This window comes from Aquarana catesbeiana, linkage group LG06 (assembly GCF_042186555.1).
Source record: "Aquarana catesbeiana isolate 2022-GZ linkage group LG06, ASM4218655v1, whole genome shotgun sequence".
Classification (NCBI taxonomy): Eukaryota; Metazoa; Chordata; class Amphibia; order Anura; family Ranidae; genus Aquarana; species Aquarana catesbeiana.
The window spans coordinates 383,688,165-383,714,800 of record NC_133329.1 but is presented as its reverse complement, the minus strand read 5'-3'; the positions used below and the strand labels follow the sequence as shown (position 1 = coordinate 383,714,800).

General features: G+C 44.0%; 1 protein-coding gene and 1 pseudogene across 1 annotated transcript in view; one reads left to right on the top strand and one right to left on the bottom strand.

The window, feature by feature from the left end:
- The window catches only part of SLC4A3 (solute carrier family 4 member 3), a 74,237-nt gene that overhangs the window by 4,154 nt on the left and 43,447 nt on the right, over positions 1-26,636 (top strand). The window contains exons 2-7 of the mRNA XM_073634266.1: positions 4,590-4,726; positions 5,897-6,077; positions 11,576-11,711; positions 12,037-12,172; positions 17,434-17,527; positions 24,103-24,287. Coding sequence (XP_073490367.1) covers positions 4,590-4,726; positions 5,897-6,077; positions 11,576-11,711; positions 12,037-12,172; positions 17,434-17,527; positions 24,103-24,287 — 869 coding nt within the window. The remainder of the gene's footprint in view (positions 1-4,589; positions 4,727-5,896; positions 6,078-11,575; positions 11,712-12,036; positions 12,173-17,433; positions 17,528-24,102; positions 24,288-26,636) is intronic.
- LOC141101874 (U2 spliceosomal RNA) lies at positions 9,850-9,971 on the bottom strand (annotated as a pseudogene).

Here is a 26,636-nt window from a genome sequence, read left to right as displayed (position 1 = left end):
TAAATCTTCTGTAGAAGTTGGCAAAGCCAATGAATCTCTGTACACCCTTCCTGTCAGAAGGGGCCGGCCAATCAAGGATGGACTTAACTTTTTGAGGATCCATGGCGATTCCACCTGTGGTGATGATAAGACCCAAGAATTGAATTGAAGTTTTTTCGAAATCGCACTTTTCAGATTTTTGACGAATAACCCATGGGTTCTGAGGATGCACAGTACCTTCTTCACGTGTATTCTATGGAGTTCCAGAGTGGCAGAAAAAATAAGAATGTCATCAAGGTAGACAACAACAAAATGATCTAAATGTTCCCGGAAGATGTCATTTATGAAATGCTGAAAGGTCGCCGGGGCATTGCACAACCCAAACGGCATGACTAGGTACTCAAAATGTCCAAATCTTGTTCTGAAAGCCGTTTTCCACTCGTCCCCCTCTCGGATCCGGACGAGATTATAGGCACCACGGAGGTCGAGTTTGGTAAAGATGCGTGCTGTGCGGAACCTTTGAAAAAGCTCAGGGATGAGCGGGAGTGGGTAGCATTTCTTAAGGGTAATTTTGTTTAACTCCCTGTAGTCCACACATGGTCTCAGTGTCTTATCCTTCTTCTCAACGAAGAAAATTCCGGCACCGGCAGGGGAAGAAGAAGGACGGATAAAACCTTTTTCAAGATTTTCATCAATATATTGTCTCAAGGTCTCAAGCTCAGTCTCGGAGAGGGGGAATATACGACCAAAGGAAATAGTAGCTCCTGGTAGTAACTCGATGGGGCAGTCGTAAGGACGGTGTGGCGGTAAGGTGTCTGCTTTCTTTTTATCGAAGACATCAAGAAATTCCAAGTAAGCTGCTGGTACATTAGGATCCGGACTCGGTGTGGATTGTACAGTCAGGCAACTGGAAAAGTCCTGGAATTCGGGGGTCAAACAATGTTGTTGGCAATAGGGAGATGTAAGGAGTACCTCCTTCTTGGACCAATCAATCTGAGGATTGTGTGCTTGTAGCCATGGGATTCCTAGGATGACCGGGAACATAGGGGAACTTAAGACATCAAATCTGAGAAATTCCTGATGACCAGAATTGGTAGTGGTAAGGATAGGTACGGTTTCCTGGGTGACATGACCCGAGCTTGGCAAGGAGCCGTCAGCCAGATGGACTGTTAGTCTCTGTTCCTTATAGTTCAGCGGAATAGCTAGATCTTTAGCCAAGGCCAAGTCCAAGAAACAACTACACGCCCCGGAATCCAGTATTGCTTGGAGGTGGATCTCCTTACCTGCCACTAGCAATGTAACAGGAAGTGAGATATGGGCAGAGGAAGACCTGGATACTTGAAGGTGAGTACGGAGGGTCGGTTTTCTTGGTCTTGTGGGGCAGTAATCTATGAAATGTCCTGATTCCCCGCAGTAGAAGCAAAGTCTTGCCTGCCGGCGATAAAGTCTCACCCCAGGAGTTAATGCTGGATGGAACATGCCGACTTGTAAGGGAGGTGATGCAGACTGAACTCGGGGCAGGTTCTGAGTGGAGCAAGAGGCCTGGTCACGTTCACCCTGACGTTCCCGTAAACGTCTGTCAAGCTGAATAGTTAACTGGATGAGATCTTCAAGTGTGGCCGGAACCTGTAACCTGGCTAACTCATTCTTGAGGGCCTCTGATAACCCCATTCGATATTGGTACTTTAATGCTGCCTCATTCCAACCAGAATCTATGGACCATGTGCGGAACTCCACTGTATAGTCCTCCGCAGGGGGCTGACCCTGACGGAGGGAATGTAGAGTTGCTTCGGCAGTGGCTACCCGTAGGGGATCATCATATAACCGAGCCATGACTTCAAAGAACTGGTCCATAGTGTTGATGGAGGGGCTGCTTTGTTCCAACAGGCCATGGGCCCAGGTCTGCGGCTCACCACGTAATAGGGAGATAGTGAACCCCACCTTGACTGTTTCACTGAAAAAAATCTGTGGTTGCAATTCGAAGTATAAGTAGCAGGAGTTTTTAAAGGACCTAAATTTTCTTCGATCGCCACGGAAACATTCTGGCATTGGGACACGTGGTTCTGGAGGGACCATGATCCCAGCAGTTGCCGCTGGAGGTGGACCTTGAACTGAGGAGGAGGATGACTCAGGTAGGTGCTGCAGACGTTCCTCCAACCAGAAGTATTCCTCCTGAAGCTGCTGAAGGATCGGGGAGTCACCTCCGTCGGTCCCTGACATGGCTGGATTATACTGTCAGGACCTTGGTAGGAGACCGAGCTGCTGAGAGGGCTCCCCTTGCGGCCGAGTGCAGCACAACCCTGAAGATGGCACAGGGATGTGGTGCTCACAGAAGCACGGGTTGCCTGGAAGTAGGAGCCGGTGTTGGTGGCTTAATAGAGAAAGTCCGTAGAGGCAACGTGCTTGGGGTCCAAGGAGGGGACCAATGGAAGTCCAATAGGAAAATCCGAAGCCAGGTCAGGGGGTCAAACACAGTAAGCAGTCCGGGAATCAAAGCAACAAGTCCAGGTACAGGAGACAGAGGAATGCGGAGTCCGTTTAGCCAAGCTGGGATCAGATGCAGGAAGCAGGCAGGGAAAGTCAGAAGCAAGCCGGTGGGTAAGCCAGGAGGTACAGAGGAGTCGATAACAAGCCGGGTCGGTACACAGGAAGTCAGGAAAACAGGAATCACAATCACAGGAACACAGGAAGAGCTGACGATAATCCAGCAATGTGGCACTGTCAGTGGAAGGTTTAAATAGACAAGGCACAGTATCACGTCATACGCACAGCGTTCCGTTCGTGCGTTCGTACCATCGCGACGTTGCTACGCACACGTATTCGTCCGAATGTGGCGCCAGGCGTCCGCCTAGTATAAACATTGCACACCCGTGTGCGTTGATGCGCGTTAGCGCGACCTTGCCTGTGCTGGTTTGCTAGCCTATTTCCCTGACAGTCAGTGGAATGAAAAAAATGCCCTAATGTTCATGGGAGTACAAAATGCTCCAAGGTGGATGAAAAAAATACCCCAGCACTGGTGGCCAGTAGATGAAAAAATGCCTCAGCATTTCTGTTTAGTAGAAGGTGAAATGTACCAGCATTGGAAGGCAATAGGAGCAAAATGCACCTGCGTTGTTTCTCAGTAGGAGGAAATATGTGTCAATTTTGGTAGTCAGTAGGAGGAAAAACACCACAGCATCAGTGTTAAACAGGAGAAAAAAATGCACCAGCGTCAGTTGTCAATGAGAGAACAAGTGTCTCAGCATCGGGGGTCAGACTCAGTAGGAGGAAAAATGCCCTGTGTTGGTCTTTCAAGTGCAGGAACCTTTTGATGGGCAGCTTCTGATGGCAGGCAACTTGGCCTAGTGGCTTTGCTTTTATGGTAGGACATATCTTGGACCTGAAGGACTGCGGGACAGTTGAGTGGCATAAGCAACTACACGCAAGCTAGATTTCTGCTCAGATGTTTTGGGGGGAATGCATGAAATTCTGGTCTTTCTTGCTGACAAAGACCTGGCTGAGGAGATACTCTTCTCATCCCAGTGCAGCAATTCTACAAGTTTAGCAGTGAGTTATTAGCCTTCAAGATATATGCCTATTAAGCATAAAACAGAGCAGGCTTTCTTAACTTGTGTTCTGTTGAACCCTAGAGTTCCTCCAGAGGTTATCGGGGATACTTGAGAAATAAACAATGACAGAGTGATCTTCCACCTACAATAACTATCGATAACTACCAATAACTAGCAATGTAATTTCCCACTGACATCCAATGTAAGAGGTCACTTCTGCACTGATCGGTCCAGACATCCTTGAGACCTCAAAATTATTTCAAAAGTTCCTTCAGGGAAAAAAGGTTGAAGAAGCTGGGTTAGAGGGTACAGCATCATGCCCCTTCATTATTTTGCTGCCTTTTTTATCCTCTACAGGCTACAATAGAACATTGCTGGTAGAGTTGCTTCAAGCCATACTTATTGGTCACTCTTGTTATCTAGACCAAATTTCGATTCACCTGAAAGAGCAGTCATCGTTGAATACAAAATGGCTTCCTCACTGCTGTGATGTCATTTACTTTTAGGGTATCCCTAGAATATTGACTCTGCCCAGAAAATGGCTGCTCTTAACATATGATGCAAGTATGGATGCAGTAAAACCAAACATGGAAGCTATTAAAATATTTCTTAGGAAGGTCTGTAGCACAGTTTTACAAATCATAAACAGCTTCCTGTATCTTTCAGGTTTTTTTTTTTTTTAAATAGTTAACTTAAAAAAATATATATACAAATAATACTTAGAAGAAGGTAGAGTAGGCATAGCCCAAGTATGACCATCTCCTAATGTTTATTCCAATGGCCAAAAATGAGCTGTAGGTATGCACTTTGTTTTGCATTTATCTATAGTTAGCAAACTTGTTTATTTTAAAGGATGAGTGCATTGTGAGCCCGCTGCATCCGCCCAGATATTGCATTGTTTAAATTCTTTCACACTGATGAAAGGTGACCTGATGTGCTTGCTGTGGATTATGGCACCCCATCTCTCTTTGCTCTGCTTGGTTAGATAAGCCGGGTAGGCTTTATACTGATCTTTATGGGTTATTTATAACTATACTTATTTTGATTGTCTACTTTGTGTAGTTCTGAACCTGGAGGAACCTCCGGCACTGCGTAGACAGCTGGTGACAAAGTGTCGGGGAAGCAGGAAAGATGCCACTGTAGTCCTCCCACCGATGAACTGGACTAAGAAAAAACCCGAACGGAAAGGACCCCATGAGGTGATATTCATAGCTCCCAACTGTCCCTGATTTCGAGGGACTGTCCCTGATTTGGAACAAAGTCGCTATGTCCCTCTTTCCTCCTCATTTGTCCCTCATTTTGGTCTGATCTATATAGTTGTATAGAAAATGCACTTTTTATCTTTCATAAAGTGTTTTCCAGTGCTAGACCTTTCATCCAATTTCTAAATTGCTACATCTGTAAATTTTAAAACCTAGTATAAAGGAATAATAGTTGTAAAAAAGCTCTAGTGAGTTTAATTAATCATTATTTTTTTTTGGTAGGGGGTGTGTCCTATACCATGGGGCATTATTACAAATTTTATAAGTTGGAAGCAGGCTTGCCTAGTAGAACCATGTGCCTTCCTATTGTGCATGCACATGAAAAACCCAGAACAAAAAAATGGTGGTAGATGGGCATTCATCACATACAGTACATATGAGAAGTCTTCATTTGCCATATAATGTACCATTTGTACCATAACAGAACCTTATGCCCACAGTTGATTCAGATGAATCATGTACATGTACCAAAGCCAAAATAAAATAAAAAAATACAATGTTAAGGACACATGACCTGGTACGCTTCAGAAAAAAAGAGGGGCACGAGCTTGTCCACCCCCCCCTTTCCTGGCCTTCCAGGCATGTATGTTCGGATACATGCCTGGTATGGATTTTTGGGGGGACTTCATGCTTTTTTCCCCTTGATTTTTGCATGGGTTCCCTCTAATACAATTTGGGGGGACAACTCACACATTTTTTATCATTTGGTCCTCTTTAAAGATCATACCAGACCTGATAGGCCTGATATAAATTATTGGGACCCCCATGCCATTTTTTTGTCTGGTGATGTCACTGGTTGTTAAGGGCTCAGACGTGCCAGCACCCAATGGTGTCCTTGACAACCATTGACAGCAGGAAGCCGTCGTGTATAACAGTGATAGTGATACTGCTATTATATATGGCGTTCTGCTCCCGTGGAACAGGTAAGTGTTTGGTCTGGACTTGTGTTTGGACCGAACCTTAAACTCATCCCAATTCATGAGAGGTAAACTATGGAAGACTTTGCATGACTAGCTGTTAAAACATGTTTAGGGTGATCCTGTCCTGTGGAAGACTTCTGCCACCTCTGCTCACAGCTGGTTCACTTTCTTCTTTTTTTGTGTTCAGGTGTTTGTGGAGCTGAATGAGCTGATCACCGATGGGGTGCAGGAGATGCAGTGGAAGGAGACTGCTCGCTGGATAAAATTTGAGGAGGATGTTGAACAAGAGACCTCCCGATGGGGCAAACCTCATGTGGCTTCCCTGTCCTTCCGTAGCTTGCTGGAACTCAGAAAGACGATTGCACATGGTGGGTTTTAAAGATCAACCCAGATAGCAAGCAATTGCGCTGCAAGTTTGGAAATGACTTGCTAAGCTATTGCTAGACTTGCCAGGCTTCACAAGTTTGTTGCACAATTGCAGCAAGTCAATTGTGCAACAAACTGTCTCAGGTTAACGTGTTTCGGCTGTAGCAGCCTTCCTCATAGCTCTGGAAGCCTGATACAGTTGTGTTTTTTAAGTAGCCAATAAAGATTTGCTTTTCTATGGATGACACTGAGTGGCCAGCTTACGTTTACTACAAGTTTGCTATGTGAGTGCAGAGACACTCTAGCCAGATCACTGGTTCCCAGCCACAAGAAGCGGAATTTACGGTTGAGCATGGGTAATGTTTACAGCACTCTGTAACCCTGCAGACAAAGCTTCTTGGGAAGCAGAATGGACTTCTGGGTAATATATTTTTACATAGGTGAAGTGTAAGTGAACGCACCACCATACAAACAGAATCTGCCTAGTAACACCCTCTCCTCCAGGCTCTTAAATCATGTCTGAAGGCTGTTGTACTGAGGCAGAGTGCTGTAATAATTTCAGAAAGCTATGTACAGCACCCTTCCAGATCCTCCCGCAAACCATGCTCTGCATGCACAGCATAGAGAGGCATGGAGACCCAGTGATGACATCATTGGGTCTAAAATAAGGTATGTAATGAAAATAGAAATGTTTTATTTAAAAATTTTTTAGCACATATATTATGGGAGAAACAAACCGGGGGGGGGGGTTGGGGCAAAATATGTAAATTCAATTTTAACTTCAAAGTGTATGTAAGCCCTAAACAAATAAAAATCCTGAAAAGGGAAATGAAAGCAACCACCACATCTAAGGACTGGTAAGCTGCTTGATATAAAAATGTTGTTTTTGGGTTTAGATTTTTTTTTCTACCTCATTCTACAGCATATATGTGTTTAAAACTTCCTTCCTTCTTCCACTGAAGAGTTGCAGGCTTAGCATGTGCCCTTTACACGAGGTCATTGACTGATAGATGTCTGTAGTGCAGGGTATACAGTGCATGGAAAGGGCAAGGGGAGCAGTTGGGCCTACATAATATATATAAATACAGTCTTAGGCGTTGCTAGGTCTACAAAAGATCTGGGGCTAGAGCCCATAGCAGCAAAGTAAAGAAAGTCATACGCTTGGGCGGGCATATGCATGTATATAATATACGTGTGTGTGTGTATATATATATATATATATAAATATATTTTAGATATATATTAAAAATATTGTAACATATCTGAGTGCGGATCCCCCCTTACATCAGGGTCCTCAGAGAGCCTCCCCTTACATCAGGGTCCCCAGAGAGCCTCCCCTTACATCAGGGTCCTCAGAGAGCACCCCCCCACTTACATCAGTATCCCCAGAGAGCCAATTCCTTACATCAGGGTCCCCAGAGTGCTTCGCCTTACATCAGGGTCCCCAGAGAGCCCCTTCCTTACATCAGGGTCCCCAGAGAGCTCCCCCTCCTTACATCAGGGTCCCCAGAGAGCCTCTTCCTTACATCAGGGTCCCCAGAGAGCCTCCCTTTTCATCAGGGTACCCAGAGAGCCCCCCTTACATCAGGGTCCCCAGAGAGCCCCTTCCTTACATCAGGGTCCCCAGAGAGCTCCCCCTCCTTACATCAGGGTCCCCAGAGAGCCTCTTCCTTACGTCAGGGTCCCCAGAGAGCCTCCCTTTTCATCAGGGTACCCAGAGAGACCCTTCCTTACATCAGGGTTCCCAGGGAGCCTCCCCATTACATCAGGGTCCCCAGAGAGCCCCCTCCAAACATCAGGGTCCCCAGAGATCCCCTTCCTTACATCAGGATCCCCAGAGAGCCTCCCTTTACATCAGGGTCCTCAGAGAGCCCCCCCCCCTTACTTTAGGGTCCCCAGAGAGCCTCCCCTTACATCAGGGTCCTCAGAGAGCCCCCCCCTTACTTTAGGGTCCCCAGAGAGCCTCCCCTTACATCAGGGTCCCCAGAGAGCCTCCCCTTACATCAGGGTCCTCAGAGAGCCTCCTCTTACATCAAAGTCCCCAGAGAGCCTCTTCTTACATCAAGGTCCCCAGAGAGCCCCCCCTTACATCAGGATCCCCAGAGAGCCCCCCTTTACACTAGAGTCCCCAGAGAGCCCCCCTTACATCAGGGTCCCAAGAGAGTCCCCCCTTACATCAGGGTGCCCAGAGAGCCCCCCCTTACATCAGGGTCCCCAGAGAGCCCCCCCCTTGTTTGCAGCAATTTAAAAAAAAAACTTCTGCTCAGCTGGCGGCCAGGGGAAGCAACAGGACTGTTTAACCCCTCAGCTCAAGTGCTTAATGCTTGTGGTGATCCAGCCCAGACTGGGCTCTGGGCTCCATCTGCTCAGCTGGTGGCTGGGGGAGGAACATGACTAGTTAATGTTATCGGCACAACTTCTTATCTATATTCAGCAGTTCCGACACTTTAATCATTGTACCGACGTCCACTTCTATACCAATCTGCCGGACAATGTAATTTTCGGGAACCACAGGCTCGACCTGAGCCCGAAAATTATCAAATAGTCCCGGCGGAGTAATCCTTGTGCTGACGTTCCCAACAATTACATTGCCCGGCAGACTGGTATAGAAGTGGACGTCGGGACAAGGATTAAATTGTCGGAACTGCTGAATATAGATAAGAACTTGTGCCTAATAACATTAACTAGTCATGTTCCTCCCCAGGACACCAGCTGACCAGATGGGGCCCAGAGCCAACTCTTGGTAAGAAACTCGGGGGAAGATTCAGGGCTATAGCCCCAGTGGCCACCTCCTAGCGACTGAATACAGTTATTTACTTTCTAAGTCTACATAAGTGCATATCTGACAGAAGAACAGCAGGAAAGCTCCACCTTTTATCATTAAAAATAATTTCATCATTTAAATCCATCTTTAAGCTTCAGTCCGAGACTTTGCCTAGGCTGAGGTGATGTCATTAGCCTCCTGCAGGCAAGTTTTTTTTTTCTTGAATCTGCTGTGGTGCAAATCCTAAAACGAAAAAAAAGTTAAGTGAGCAAAAAACCTGCATGTGAAACACACAAAAAAGTGCACTTAAGAGTGTGCTTTAGTCCACCCCCTGAAGGGATAGAATCTCTCCCTGATTCCCTTGGGGTGCAAGGCTCCTGATAGGGACATAGGGCCTGGTAGTCCCCATTCTTCTAGGTCAGCCAAAGCCAACCATCGAATACTGCTTCGAGGGTCTCTCCGGAAGAGACACCCCCCCAAGGGCAGGGGAGGAAGGAACCAGAAGGCCACACATCCTCCCCCTAGACATCGGGGCAAGCCCGAGGACTCACACCCTTCATCCTAGTGCGAAAAAAAAAAACACACAAAAATGAAAGTGACAAACAGTAGAGAGAAAATAAATTAAAATAAATAAGTGGCCGTGCATGTGCACTGGCCGGGCCCTGAGACCTGGAAGACAGAAATTGCCTGGAACTTAGCCAAAAGGCCCAGCCCTAAAAGGCGCAGTACATAAAAAAGTTTTAGGGACTGTGACCATGTGCCTGTTCACACCTTGGGGTCCCACACCCATGTGTTACTAAGAGCACCCCTAGGGCGACCACTCCCACGGGGCACAGACACCGTGGACTCTCTGCCTTCCCAGCCCATGTCCAGACAAGTTAGATCCACTCAAATCAGTAGGAACTGGGCTCTTCCAGTTTTCCCAAATTATTCCCGGGCCTCGACAGCCTGCGGGTGTCTTGATTTCTCTTCCGGCCGGTACTAGACTTCCAAGCCCCCCATTACTCCAGCAGAGGTACATAGCCCGCCACTCCATCTCCCGGTCAAGCCAGAATGACAGCACAGCACCCCTCCTGGACACTGATAAGAACAGATACTAGACTTCATCTTAGCCAAAAGGCCGAGAAGCGATAAACTGCTGCAGGCAAGTGGAGCATTTCCTCGCTCTCCTCTTCTCCAATGATCATAATGCATTATTATAACTTTGTAGCAAGTTACCATAGTGAGAGACTGCAGCTGGGGCTGATCTGTGTCATATATTTGCAAACACAGCCAGGACCTCCATGGGCACCAGCTTTTACATGCATATGTTATCTCTGACACAGTAAAAATCTCTCCTGCGCTCAGGTGTCCATGAACCAAACATGTGGTGCGACCGCCTAAAAAGGTAATGCCTACTGTCTTGCAGCCCTCCTTTGAACAATGGGTATTCAAGCTAGAAAAAAACAGAAAAGAAGGAGGGCACACCAACCTAGTGCATTACCACTAATAAACTTTAATGCAGCATAAAAACAGCAGAAATAATACTCACAAACGAGCTTGTAAAACCAGCTTTAAAAAGGGCGCAACGGTGCTGTTTCTGTAAATCGACACACCAGGACCTATTGCCAAGAGGGTCACACCGGTGCAAACGGCTAACGCGTTTCGGGGGAGCACCCCTTTCTTCAGAGCCTGAGCGGGCAATAGGTCATGGTGTGTCGATTTACAGAAACAGCGCTGTTGCGCCCTTTTTAAAGCTGGTTTTACAAGCTCATTTGTGAGTATTATTTCTGCTGTTTTTATGCTGCATTAAAGTTTATTAGTGGTAATGCACTAGGTTGGTGCGCCCTCCTTCTTTTCTGTTTTTTTCTATGTTATCTCTGAGCCAGTAACTCAATCAACAGGTGCTGACTCTGGATGTTACCAGGGCCGTTTTTTAAGGGGCAGCTGCCCTGGGCCCTGTCATTGTTGTGGGGCCCAAAGCAGCTGCCTCATACTTACCAACTATCCTGGTTTAAATTCCCTCAACCCTCAAGGTTTTAGTCCCGTGCTGTGTCCCAATATCTCAGTGTGAAGTGCTGCTACTAATGCTGCCCAGCTCTGCCCTATTGTTGTGTACAGATGACACACCTGCAGACCCTGTGTTTACATGTAAATTACTGGCATTCATATGTAAATAGCGGGGGCACTCATATGTAAATAGCGGCGTCTGGCAGCATTGATATGTATATCATGCCCCCCCAATCTCTAGCAACCAATCAACAAGCAGAAATCATGTGCTATAATCTCTAGCAACTAATCAGTGAGCCATATTGTGTGCTGTAACCTCTAGCAACCAGTCAGTGAGTGGTAATGATACACTGTAACCTCTGGCAAACAATCGCAATAGCTGCCTGATCTGATTAAGTAAACTGATTTTGCGTGTAGGTGCTATTTATTGTATGTCTCAGAGCAGGCGGAGAGCAAAACTGCATGGGGGGGCCCCTAGAAAAGTTTTGCCCAGGGTCCAATCAAAATTAAAGACGGCCCTGCATGTTACCTGAATAAAAATGGCTCTGTCCTAGGCATAGCAGATAAAGGCATTGCCAGGGAGAGTATTGTGATATCTGAGAGAGGTAATAAATACCTGCAAGTGATAAAATGACACATTTCCTAGCATGCATGCACTTATCATGAAAAACATACTGTATATTTGGTGCTAGGCCCTCTATAAGTTTATACTTATAAAAAGCTTTTTCATTTTTTTTCTTCCTACAGGAGCAATCCTTCTAGACTTGGAGCAGACTACTATGTTGGGAATAGTTCAGATGATTGTGGATACAATGGTTGTTTCAGATCAGATCAGAGCGATAGATCGCTCAAATGTCCTGCGCTCTCTTCTGCTGAAGCACAGGTAATGTGTGCTATCCATCACTAGCTGAACTAGCATGAATGGGCTCAATTAGGCTAATTGTTTTTTGGCCTCTAAGTACTTCATTGCATGCTGGTGTGTATTACTGGCTAATCAGGCAATATTGTAGCTGGAGGCATATTATATGATCAGATGTGCCATCTCACTTGAAGTTATTGCTTGAGGAGACAGGTGTAAAACGAACCATTGGATGGGGGTACATTAAAGAAGGCAAGGAAGAGATGCTGGTAGCTGATTCGTATTTTTGTGGAAAGAATACTTTGCTGAATTTCTATGACAGTCTTAAAATATTTTTGCTCTTTGCCAGCCACCCCAATGATGGAAGAGACTCCCATCATCCACGGACTAGCACCACATCCGGAGTGGGAAACTATGTACCAACCAATAGTCCTCAGAAAGAGACCAACACCAACAATGCCCACGCTGACCCGGACAACAAGCAGGTGAGTGAGGGACGGCTGCAGATCGAGAACCATCATACAGATTTTTCCATTTGTCTGTGAGGCTGTCCATTATGCAACCAATATAACATAGGAAGGCATGAAATGGCAGGGAGCCCAAATTCATATAGGAACTTTGGGGCAGAATAGAATATACTGTGACTCTAGTTAGGCAGTTCTCATAGACAGAGGGCTTCTAGAAGATGCCTCGTGCAGAGACCAAGAGGTTTTGGAAGAGCAATAGCGCCACAGTAGAAATGACAAGTCCAAGGTGGTTGGACTCAAAAAATCCAAAGTCACTCGAAAATATTAATTATAATGCCCTGTACACGCGGTCGGATTTTCCGACGGAAAAAGTGCGATCGGATTGTGTCGGACTTTTTCAGTCGGAAATTCCGACACACAAAGTTTGAGAGCAGGATATAACATTTTCCGACAACAAAATCCGATCGTTTAAATTCCGATCGTGTGTACACAAATCCGACGCACAAAGTGCCATGCGTGCTCAGAATAAATTAAGAGACGAAAGCTATTGGCCACTGCCCCGTTTATAGTCCCGACGTACGTGTTTTACGTCACCGCGTTCAGAACGATCGGATTTTCCGACAACTTTGTGCGACCGTGTGTATGCAAGACAAGTTTGAGCCAACATCCGTCGGAAAAAATCCATGGATCAATGTCCGATCGTGTGTACAGGGCATAAGTGTTGTGAAGTAGGCCAAAATCAGCAAGGAAACCCTGCTTAATAGCAAGTATAATTACTCTTTCCAAATTATTTTAACAGCTTTGAGTTCAGCATGTCAGCCAGCACATTAAGCCCTGAAAAGGGACCCAACACATCAACCAAGACATTACTTGAATTAGGAGTGGGAGTTATGGTGCAGAAGTGTATATGACTTACCCTGGGGGGAAGTAGTACGGGTGATCCGGGCGAGACTCTTTAAGAATTCCAAGACACTTAAAGTGGTTGTATACCTTTTTTGTTAACTTTTACCTACAGGTAAGCCTATAATAAGGCTTACCTGTAGGTAAAAAAAATATCTCCTAAACCTGTACGGTTTAGGAGATATTCCCCTCGCAATGAGCCGCTGAATGCAGCGGCGCATGCGCACAGGGGATTCTCGGTTGACAGCCCGGCAAACTCCGGAGCTTCCTGGACTGAAGTCTCCCGCGCGCACGCACGGGAGTGACGTCATCTCGGCTCCGGCCACTCACAGCGCCGGAGCCGCGATACCCGGAAGACACGCCGAGGGGAGATGTCAGCTCCCTCGGCGTGGACAGGATGAGATGCCGGCGCCTCGTTCTAAGGTAAGTATCTCATAATGAGCTAGTATGCGGTGCATACTAGCTCATTATGCCTTTTCCCTTGCAGGTATAGGAAAAAAAAAAAAAAACGCGGGTATACAACCGCTTTCAGTGCAGCACCTCTTGAGAGATTGAAGATTATATGGAGTAATAGATAAGCAAATTGGATCATGCATTGCTGTTTTTGCCTTCTTCTTGATCAACTGTGGGTATAGAATTGTGTATGTAGGATTGTATAATTTTTTCCTCCCTTTTATTGGTTGAACTAGATGGACTTGTATCTTTTTCTAACAGAATAACTATACAAGGACAGCTGGGGGCGCACATGAGAGGAAATACTGAGAATATGTAATATATAGCTAAAAATACAATATTTTATTGAAGCAACATTAAAAATAGCCCCTGTACTACTGCTAAAACCTGGTAAGGAGGCCCAATCCCTAGGTTCCTATAGGCCCATTTCGTTACTAACAACAGATGTGAAATTGCTGGCCAGGGTGCTAGCTACTAGACTGGCCAAAGTTATCCACAAAATTGTTCATAAAGATCAGTCTGGGTTTATACCCACTAGGTCCACAGCCCATAACATTAGAAGATTGTTTCTCAACCTCCAGCTACTTGTCGATAATCCAGGCCAGAGAGTAATTCTATCATTAGATGCAGCTAAGGCTTTCGACAGTGTCGAGTGGCCTTACATGTTGGAAGTGCTGAAACGCTTTGGACTGGGGGATACATTTATTGCCTGGGTGAGGCTGTTGTATGCGGCTCCTACGGCTAGGATACGTGTGAATGGAGATCTCTCTGACCCTTTTCCCCTCTTTAGGGGTACGAGACAGGGGTGCCCATTGTCACCCCTGTTATTCGCGTTGGCCCTGGAGCCACTGGCGGCTACCATACAGTTGACTATTGCAGGATTTAACAGAACGTCGGGTGTCGTCAAGATCTCCCTTTACGCGGATGACACTCTTCTTTATTTGGGGGACGCAATGGCGGTGATTCAGCATTTCGGCTCTTTGGCGGGATTCTCCATCAATTGGAGCAAATCGGTTCTTCTGCCTTTAGATGATCCACTGATTACGTTGCCGATTGATGCAGAGTCCCTCAAAGTTGTCTCTTCTTGTCTCTTCTTTTAAATACTTAGGAGTGCAGGTCTCTGCAAACCCGCTGACCTATTTAGAAGAAAACCTACTACCCCTATTCAAAAGATTCCAAATGACCTGTAACACTTGGTGTAAATTACCACTGATGGTAATAGGAAGGATAAATTTAATCAAAAATGGTCTGGGGCCCCCAACTGTTATACATTATGCACAATTCCCCTCAGTGGATACCTCGTAGATGGTTCATGCGTATAGACACCCTGTTCAGATCTCTGATATGGAAAAAGCAGGCAGCTAGGATCAGCCTTTCCACACTGCAGTACGGCAAAGAGCAGCAGTACCTAATCCTAGGCTTTATTTCTATGCCTCTCAACTACAACACCTGAGTGGTCTTGGTTCTCTGGGTGAATCCGACCCGATTGATGGCCTACTGCAGACTGGAATGTATATCACCTCCATTTTGGCTGGTTTGGAGGTGGGACTATCTCATCTGCCACAAATGGTGCCTACTGTTATTCTCCTAAAAAAGCTCTGGACTACTGTTAAGCATAGCTTGGGTGTGACGGGTTTTCTTGTAGAAACCCTGCTGTGGTGCAACCCTAATTATGCGGAGATATGCAAACTAGAAAGTTACCAAATATGGAGATTGGCTGGTATTTGTAATATCTCCCAACTATTTAACCAAAATGTGTTGAAATCCTTCATGGACCTCCAAACAGAATTTAATCTACCCAGACATTAATTCTATAAATGCCTCCAATTAAGACATGCTCTCCAAGCCCAGGGCCGTTTATCTACACTAAAACTATCTGGTCACTCTCCGATGAGGGACATTTACTATGGACAGGAGAAAAAGGGCCTGATTCCTCACATCTATTCGAGCTTATTGGCGTCCATACAGGACCCTGCAGCCCTATCATCTAGAAGGGGCTGGAGAGAGGACCTGGGGGAGATAAGTGACAAAACATGGGAATTATGCTTGCAATCTGGGCCAATCACATCAGTCTCACAATCGCATAGGCTATCTCAGCTATTCTTGACACATAGGGCTTACCGTACGCCCATTCAATTGCATCGATGGGGAAGAAGGGATTCTCCTCTGTGCCCCAAATGCAATAGGGAGGAGGGATCTCTAATCCATATAATCTGGCGTTGCCCCAAACTACACTGCTACTGGACTGAAATTACCAATGCTATCTCCACAGTCTACCAGGTTAGGGTCCCTTTGGACCCCATGGTCTGTGTATTAGGAGCTATTGATGAAGAAATGTATCCCTTACCCTCCAATATAGAAATGATCAGATTATTATATCTTGCTAGAAAGCTAGTGGCCATATTCTGGCTCTCCCCACACACTCCTACAAAAAAACAATGGGCAGAACAGGTTAATTACATCCTTATCAGGGAGCACCTAACATATCAGCATAGGAATGCGACTCGCAAATTTTATGCCATTCGGCAAGCCTGGTTGCAAACTCCAGGGCTAGCACCTCTGCAACTGGTTTTGCATCGGCGGGTACAGGTATGAAAAATAATGGTCAGGCATAAAGCTGACTTGAACCCTTTGGAAGAGCATATGCATGGAGTGTGCAGCTGTTCAACCTTATCAGGTACACTCAACCTCTGGACTCCTTATATGATAGAAGTGGGGGAAATCCCACGAGAGCAGGTAGATTATGAGCACTCATGTTTTCTGCTTGGCCCGTTGGCCCTCAATTTTGCTGTGTTAAGGGGGGTGGGGTGTAACCTTACCCACTTGGCACAGATTCAGTTTCCTTTCTGTAAAAGATATGTCATTGTACTTTACTTTGTGTCATGGTTTCACTTTATTGATTTACGTTTTGCATAACCCTTGGATATGTGAATTGCTTATTATTTCTTATTTCTTTTTTGCCTTTTTTATGCAACATGTAATTTACCATTAATGACACAATAAACTTTTTTCTGATTAAAAAAAAAAAATAGCCCCTGAAACAGCTTGGACATAATAGTACATTGTAAAATAATTAAATACAAAAGTGTGATAGCTGAGACTGTATATAGTACATTTTTCAATGGGGGTACAAATATAAATGTAAAAAGATGCACAGAGAGAAAAAAACCCAACGTGTTTCAACTTTATAAGTCTTCTTTAGGGGGTTGATTGTCTAAAAAGATCTATTCCAACTAAAGCGAGTACATAAAGCCATAAATTCAAAGTATGTTAGGATGTCTCCATCAAGGGGTGGCACATGTACCTTCAATTGTCCAAAAGAAGCACAAAGGATAAAAGGTAGGTCCCCAGGGGACTATGGGAGTTCTTGGGCGTGTGTGCTGTCACCCAGACTCTGGGTTTAGTAAGGACTACAAGGTGGCTGGCTCCCTTCATTTTGGAGAAAGTTAGGTGGTACACAGATCCAAAAAGATTGAGTGCGGGTGACCCCTCATGTGTTTAGAGCAGAAAAAACAAACTAATGTAATGGTGACCAGCCAGTGTGCTCCCTCCTCCACCATCAGGACCGTGGAAGGGTAGAGGAACACGCAAATGCAATCCCTCCACTATGTCTGTTGGCTCAGTTACAGCCATTAATAGAAATGCTTGGTTTCCATAAGTGTTCCTGTTTAGACAGTGAAGGAGAAGATGATCTTGGGGATGTTTTATCTAGTGGCTTTAAAATAACAATAGTCAAAGTTTTTTGATCTGTCCGGATGCTTTGGTTGAGTAGGACTTTGGGAAATTGCCTCACATAGATTGACGCACATATGAGACTCTTGAACATGGGCTGATTTATAGTAATGTTTCAAAATGTGCCAGGACACATTTGGGTTGGTTTTCCATTGGCCTATTACCTTGTTTTTTGCTGTCCTGTTCTGGTGTAGAAAACACTGAATGGTCCGGATGGTCATCGTATAAAGCATTGGAAATTAATGGAGAAGATCCCGGAGAATGCAGAAGCTACCGTTGTGCTTGTGGGTTAGTAGATCAGATTATTCTCCCCTTAACATTGAATGCAAAACAAGTGATGTTCTGTGTTTTCATGGAATAAAGACATTATTACAACAATTATTGTCCAGGTGATGCAGTTACAGTATAACTGAAAGTATTAAAAAGCAAGGTTTTGGGAACCCTAGGCTCCTTGTTTGGTAGTATTGACAGATGAAAGCTGAAATGTCTAAAAATATATACAGATTCGGAACAAAAGCACAGTAAAATCTAAATATTAATAATGATAATAAAAAAAAAATGACAAGGAACTTTAGTCTTCTGAAAGCTTGCATGTTTTAATTTTTTTAGTTAGCCACCAAATACTAACATCACTTTGATAACACTTTCTGCCATCTCCACCTGTGTCTTTAACATAAAACATTAATGTGCATATACATAGGAAGATATAGAAAATAGAAAAAGCACGGGGTCTCATAGAGAATTAAAAACTACACCACATCCCAAAACAGAAATGTAAAAACATATATGGTATATATATATATATATATATATATATATATATATATATATATTACAGGACTTTTAGTGTGCAACCTCTCAACAAATCACACAACAGAATAGATTAAAAAGGTTTCTTTATTAATATCAGTGGTCTAACACCCATAAAGTGAAATGTTTTTTGTATAAAAATCCACAGTGATATATAGCATCAAAAATAAGCCATTGTGACACTCTAATGCCCTGTACACACGATCGGACATTGATCGGACATTCCAACAGCAAAATCCATCAGATCTTTTCCGACAAATGTTGGCTCAAACTTGTCTTGCATACACACGGTCGCACAAAGTTGTCGGAAAATCCGATCGTTCTGAGCGCGGTGACGTAAAACCTGTACGTCAGGACTATAAACGGGGCAGTAGCCAATAGCTTTCGTCTCTTAATTTATTCTGAGCATGCGTGGCACTTTGTGCGTCGGATTTGTGTACACACGATCGGAATTTAAACGATCGGATTTTGTTGTCGGAAAATTTTATATCCTGCTCTCAAACTTTGTGTGTCGGAAATTCTGACGGAAAAAGTCAGATGGAGCCCACGCACGGTCGGAATTTCCGACAACATAATCCGATCGCACTTTTTCCGTCGGAAAATCCGACCGTGTGTACAGGGCATAAGGCTGTATTTTCACCCGAGCAGCACGTTTTGAGCTTTTTTGGCCATTCTGCATGTTTTATGTGCGTTTTGTAGTGTTTTTGTGCATTTTTGTACAGTGTTTTTAAAGTGTTTGAGCTTTGCCATTTTTTTATTAGCCAATAGATAAAAAAGAAATCATCCGTTTCATCATTTGTTACTATGCTTTTCAGCTTTTTTCATTATTTCATTTCATTATTTATTAGTACTTATTTATTAATTGTATTACTTTTTGGTTTAGGATTAATGGGTTAGAAGTTCATTTATTTATATATTTTATAATTTTTTTAAATGTATTATTATATCTTTATGTATTGTATTTATTTTTTATGTTTATTAATTAATTTATTTATTCTTTATTTATGTATTGTTATTATTTATTTTATTTTATTTCTGCATTTGAGCAGAAAAATGCTCAAAAACATGCGAAGGGAACATTTCTCCTATGGGCAATTTTTTTTTTTTTAAAAATGCACCAATGTGCCCAAATCAAGCTACAAAAGTAGCTCCAAAACTTTTTTGAGCTTCAGGCATTGGGCTTTAGGTTAAGTATTTGGGTTTCTATCCTCGCAGGGTGAGGATGTTGTTTAACATTGTTGTTTAACACAGGGTGAGGATGTTGTCCTTTGGAAGTCTGGTTCCTCAATGGGAGTGTCTATGTGTTATCTAATCAGCTGATGCATTTCTACTGAGAAAGTTGCAGTGTCTGCATCCCTTTAAAAGTAATAAACTCTTAGGGAGTATCTCACCAAATAATATAATTGCTACTGCCTAAAATTTGACTTGTGCAGACTTCTGGCAGGAAATGATATGTGAACCAGTAATGAAAAATGTGTGCCACTCAAGACTGCCATTCACTCCAATACCAGCAGGTCTTGATGTGCGGCTTCACTGGACATCTTTTGCCTCATAGGAAATGACATATACAGTATTACATAGTTTTTGTTTTTTTTGCTATATTTTTTCCCCACGAATGGGGAGATACCAGTTTAAAGGGATAAAACACCAGGAAATGTACATATATTGCAGAGGTATATGAAAGGATTGAATGGGTTAAAAAAAAACTGCTATCAAAACAAGGCGGACTTTGTGGGCATATCATTAGGCGGTAATTAAAAAAAAATATAATATCTTTATTACAAAAAATAATTAAAATATCATTGGACAGACAAAGACACCCTAATAACTGACAAGGTCAACAAGTACCCAAAAGAATGAACATGGAAGTATGGATCTAAAAATCTAGGTTAAACCTTGGACTGCGAGCATAATTTGTTCCAGAAACATGCAAAGCACTTGTATATCAAAGCGAATTTCCCCATAAGAAACAATGGAAACTCATATGATTCGTTCCACAACCATTTATTCATAGGTCCTTCAGTTTATAGTCCATATAAAAAGATTATAGCAATGTGATTGTTGTGTAACCATAAAATGTCCATCCACAAATGGAAGCCTCCGCAAGTAGATTAGAAGCAAAATCCAGCAGGAGCTACAGAGTATAAAAGAGAAGAGAGGCGCCTCTAAGTGTAGCAATATGTTGCTAAATGTTGTACCTTCGTTAAATGTAACCATATTGCTACACTTAGAGGTGCCTCTCTTCTCTTTTATACTCAGTTGTGACAGGGGCGGATCCAGAGTCTTGTCTCGGGAGGGGCACTGCCAGAAAAGACGTTTTTTGGGGGCAATTTATTGGGGAAATAGCTGGTGTTGGCGCTTAAATCATCCCGGCAACATGGTTGTTATGGTGTCAGGGTGATTGAAGCGCATTATTTCTATTATCACATTGCTATATAAAATGAAATAGATCAACTCACCATAATGCAGAATCAGTGGGAGCCCTGAGCGTGTAACTTGCCACCATCGCCTGCCACCAGATGCAGATTGTCACTTGCCACGTCACCTATCATGAGGATTGTCACTTGCCACGTCGCCTGTCACTAGATGTGGATTGTCAATTGCCACGTCGCCTGTCACCAGATGCAGATTGTCAATTGCCACGTCGCCTGTCACCAGATGCGGATTGTCAATTGCCACGTCGCCTGTCACCAGATGCGGATTGTCACTTGACACATCACCTGCCACACGTTGCGAATTGTCACTTGCCACGTTGCCTGTCACCAGATGCGGATTGTCACTGGAGAATCAATGGAGATGGATCGGATGGATCCAGTAATCTTCTCAATAAGTCGTCTTTGTGTATTTCACTGCGCTCTGCACTGCAGACTGCCCAAGGTGCCAGGTGGAGAAGATGGAGGAGGTGGGTGGAGCCAACAATAACTCATGGGTGGTGGTGGCCTGTACTTTAGTGTGGACAACATGGAGGGAGGAGGGTGCCGGTGGGTGGGGCCAACACAGTCAGGGGCAGAGAAAGCCCTGCCGCCACTGACTGTGGACGGGGTGGCAGTCTGGCTGGACAATGGACATGTTAGTGCACTCAGTTAGTTACTGTACGTAACAGGGGCGGAAGAACGGAAGTGGAAGTTAACACAGTGAGTCTCAACTGCAACTGCCCTATTGCTCCAGCCTCCAGCATGAGCATCTCCTGTCACACACATTACAGATTACCAATGCAGCTTAGAATAGAGTAAATGTGCAGGAAGCATCACATGGATCCAGCCCTATTACAGCCCATGGCAGTTTATGCAACAACAGCAATGCAAAAAAAAAAAACCCTTTGATCGCAGACAGATGACAAGTCAGAGGATGGAGATGGGTGATCTGTTGGTGTCCAGGAGCTGAGATCGTTCCATAAACAGTGAGCCAGCTACTGACAGCTCTATAGCAGAATCAAAGCCCAGCACACATGCCCATGTTTGCCCTCTCCTAGCTGTCCCTGGTCATGCCAACACTCACTGTCACCGTACGTCGGTCGGCTCTGAGAGACTCGCGTCCTGCGTCCTCCGACCTCCGGCGTGACTCACTCACTGTGACTGACGTCACTCGTTGCTAGACGCCAGGCGGCCCAGGCGTTAGCAACGAGTGACGTCACGTCAGTCACAGTGAGTGAGGGAAGAGGCTCCACCCACCTCCTCCTGGTATCCTTTCTTGTCAGATTGAGTTACCGCCGCTGCCCGTAACCACATAGACGCGAGTCTCTCTCTCTCTGCGCCGCTGATCGGCTCATGTGAGAGAGAGACTCGGGATAATTGATGACAATTCAGTGCTATTATTTCGGGGGGGGCAATTGCCCTGTTGCCCCCCCCCTGGATCCGCCCCTGAGTTGTGACATGACGCTACTTGTATATCAAGACATCGCTTGTATATCGAGTCAACATTTATTAAAAAATGTTGCTTGTCTTGCAAAACGCTCTCAAACCAAGTTACTCTCAAACCAAGGTTTTACTGTACATATAATCCATAGTGGATATAAACACTTTGTATAAGGTATCAAAGAGTTGGATTCATAAACTTCTCCATGCCTTCTTGTCAACGTGTTTTGCAATTATAATAGCTTCCTCAGGACATACTGGGTAGGTGCTGATAAACCTTGAGACCAGGTATGGGATTACACCACATAAGACCCCTGCCCTTTCTGTGTCAATAGACGCAGAAGGGTGGTTCAGGAGTGAGCTTGCACAAGTGCCCCTACAGAAAGCGGCTTTCTATGGTGTTACTCGACAGGGGGGAGGAGCCAGGAGTGCCAGTCGGGGACCCGAGAAGAGGAGGATCTGAGCTGCTCTGTGCAAAACCATTACACAGAGCAGGTAAGTATGATATGTTTGGTTTTTTAATGACATTTTTTTTAGATGCTTTACAATCACTTTAATGTTTTACAGCATCATCCCCATGGGACTAGGAGCCCAAACTAGCGTTGGCTTCTAGTTCCAAGACCACGCTGTCACTAGGGTTTCCACCTCATCCCTTTAAACCCGAACACATATTAATTACACAGGTTCTGTGGCTAATTGAATGCAGGTAAGGCACTAAGTGAGTTTAATTACCACCTAATCAGCCACAGAACTAACATTAATATGTGTTCGGGTTTAAAGGGATGAGGTGGCAACCCTAGCTGTCACAGACAGCTTCTAGACTTTACTAATGATCAGGAATCATTTAGCGTGGTTCCTGATCATGTGATCACCATGTCAGCTGTGACGGCAATCACATTATTAGTTAACAAACCTTGCAGGCTGCAGCTGTCAGCATATTTCTTTCTTTGTGTACTTGCGGCTCAAACAGAAAGAAATACATTTTTAAATGAGGAAGTACAATGTTGCAAAAATAATGAATACATAGAATTCATTATGCGCTGGTCTAATAAGCGGTGCACCCCCGAACCTCCTTCCATCTGCCCCTGGAACTATAGCTTACAACAGCTACTCCTCTTACCCATGGCTACTTGATGTTCAATTACCTGGGAGGTTCCTGGCTCTGACCGCTGCCTTTTTGATACAACTCAGATATAATTACTCCTGATCGTTTTGCGATCAACAGGTTGCTTGTTCCACAGGTAGCATTCATAACTACTATACATAATTGAACCTCTAGCTCCTCAAGAAGCATTTTGTTAACGCGAAACATGTTGAGCAGTTAGAGAGCATCTCACCTTGGACTACCAGACCTGCAGCTCCTTTCAATTACAGCTCCACATTCTCCCATTACCACTTGTTTGGGGAAGTTTTCCTTTTCCTTTTGGAATGGATGTTTGGAATGTATACAATTAGATACAAAAGATATCATGAGAGTATGCAGGATAGGATCCATATGGTGTATACAATTAAGTTCTATGTCTAGTTAGACTCGTTTTTAAACCTTTATGTCTGTTTTCTGTCTTTTTGTACTTTGTTAATAAAATTTCAAAAAACCATACTTATTCTTCTGTAGTTTAAATACCGTTGTGCCCTCAAAGTCCCATTTTTCTAGTCTTTATATGGTCACAAACACAATTTTGGGGACGCTGGCACAATTTTTTACTAAGTACCTACAGAGTCACCCTGTTTTTTAGGTACTTCAGAACTAGGACCTTTTCTCCTATTGTAAAGCTCAATATTAGGGCAAAGAAAACATAAATGCATCCCTTACAGTTTGTAAATCTAAAAAAGCACCCCTGGCTCTGGTGCCATTTAGCATTTTGGTGCTACTGATCTTCCAGATTAAACAATGCCTGGTGCCATTCAGCCCATATCCTGTGAGCCCAGGGCATGAAGTCTTCTTCCTGAGCTCACAGGAGAATCTCTGCTGCATTTATGATCTTCACACTTCCGGAGGATAAAGATGGTAAAAAACAAAAAAGGTATGTACATGGATTTGTTTTTTTTGTGTTGGGGGATGCTGGGGGGGGATACCCAAGCATGCAGTTGGACATTAAGTATCCAAAAGTAATTCAGCCAAACAGCATTTATGAATAATGCAGTTTTCTTGGCCTTCAATGCTTATAAAGGTGTTATAATGTCTATTGTATACCGCAGGTTGCGTGGAGTTCCTGGCTAACCCTGCCACAGCTTTTGTGCGTCTCAATGAGGCTGTTCTGCTGGAGTCGGTCCTGGAGGTTCCCATTCCTGTCCGATTCCTCTTTATCTTGCTCGGACCCACCCAATCTAATATGGATTACCATGAGATGGGGCGTTCCATCTCCACCCTCATGTCAGATAAGGTCAGTTCTTCCAGCCCTGGTTGAGTCACTCGATATATACTGTCAGGTGTGAAGACCCAAAAACTTAAAACATTTTTGTCCTTCTTCCATTTAAAGTGGTTGTAAACCCTGTACTACCACTTTTACCTACAGGTAAGCCTATAATAAGGTTTATCTGTAGGTACAGTGAACATACCTCTCAACATTTTGAGATGGGAATGAGGGACACCTACTAACAAACGTATGGGACATAGGACACGCCCCCTTCCACGCCCCCTTAAAGGAGAATTAACCAAAAAAAAGGTTAATTAAATCCACAAGGATTTTTTTTTACCACTACTATTCCTTTATATTGGCTTTTAAAATGTACAAATGCAGCAATTTAGAAATTGAATGAAAGGTTTAGCGCTGGGAAACACTTTTTGAAAGATAAAAAGTGCATTTTATATACAACTATATAGATCAAACCAAAATGAGGGACAAATGATAAGGAATGATGGACAGAAGGACATTGCTCCAAATCAGGGACAGTCCCTCGAAATCAGAGACAGTTGGGAGCTATGGGTGAATATCTCCTAAACTTGAACAGTTTAGGAGATATTCACTGTATCTGCATGTGCCGACGTCATCGGCACTTGCGCACTGAAGAAACAGCTCGCTCGTGCCGTTTCTTCAGCTGCTGTGCTGTGACTGGCGGCTCCTGCCAATCACAGCGCCGGAGCTTGCGAACCTGGGAATAACTCTGGGAGACATGTCGCCGGCCACAGCGGTGTACGGGGACTGGTCCAACAGCTTTGATCTAAGGTATTACATAATGAGTTAGTATGCGATGCATGTTAGCTATTATGCCTTGTTTTTTTGTTTTTTTTTGTTTTGTTTTTTTGAGAGTTTACAACCACTTTAAGACCCCATACACACGATTAGATTTTCTGCAGCTTTTTGTCTTCAGATTTACCAAAACCATGTAGTGCAAGGGCCTGCATGATTGCATACAAATTGAAACTCTTAAGGTTTGACCTCATATTATATGGTTTTGGTAAATCTGAAAACAAAAATCTGCAGGAAACCTAATAGTGTGTATTGGGCTTATGCCACAGTTATGAATTCAAACCAGAAAGTAGTTGTGTATAAAGTAGGCAAATAGGCACAGTGGTATGAAGAGGGGAAGCAAACACTGTTTGCGAGTATCATGTCGATTTCCCCCACTGCTCCGGTGTGTATATAGAAAGGGAAAAGCACCATCTAATGGGCAGTTTATTAAAAATGTTAGAACTCACATTAATGCTTATCTGATCAAATGCAAAATTTGCATAGAAAATCACAGCCATTGGAGGTGCTCACAGGGCTGGGAAGTGATGTCAGCTTGGGGGCGCCTCTACATCTCCTCCAGCTCTGTGAGCACCTTCAGCAGCCGTGATTTTCTATCATCAGCGGGACCAGGACACCTATGCAGATTTTGCATATGAACTGTACTGTGAGTTCTAACATTTTTAATAAACTGCCCACTAGATTGCACTTTTCCCTTTTAATATACACACAGGAGCAGTGGATAAAAACGCATGCGGACAGGAATCACACCGCATTCCTGTTAAAAACGCAAGTGATTCTTTGCAGTGCAATTTGCGTCCCGTCCTTTCGTATTGACACAATTCGCACTGCAAAAGAATCGGTTTCAATGTCAGGAGCATTTTCACAAGTACGAGTAGTTGTGAAAATGCTCAGTATCGGCACAGTTACAGATACTGGTATCGGTGCATCCCTAGTCGTTACAGTTTTTGCTGTCTGCAGCTCTTTATTACTTATTATTGTTTGTTTCATTTTGTACAACAAAGAAATAAGCCCCATTAGTATTATATAGAGATCATTTTCATTCTTTATTGTTTACATGTATTATTGTAACTTGGACTGTAGATGATAACTGCTATGGAACTTCTTCATTGCTGCTGTATTATCCTTCTGCAGTGTGGACAGGGTTAAACTGAATATTCATTAATTCAGAAGCACAGCAGCCATCTTACAGCAGGCCACTTTGCAAAGCCCGTCTAGGGAATATCTCCAGTGCAGAAGGTAGCCATCTTGGCTGGGTCTGATTCAATCCAAGTGATTGGCTGATGCAACAGTACAAGGATAAGGGGTCTGCAAGTTGCTGAGGAAAAAGGGGAGGACTGTCTGGAAGCAAGCAGGTGTGTGTGGAAAAGACTCGGCTGCTGCTGGCTGAGCAGAACCCTGCCATAGTTTACCACAATTGGGAGACACAAAGAGACTACAGTACTCACTTTGCCAGTAGTCTCTACTAGCTTTAACTATTAGTAGTCCAAACTGGTATTCACCAGAGCTCCTGATGGTGGAGATGGGTTTTGCTGTGTGTTA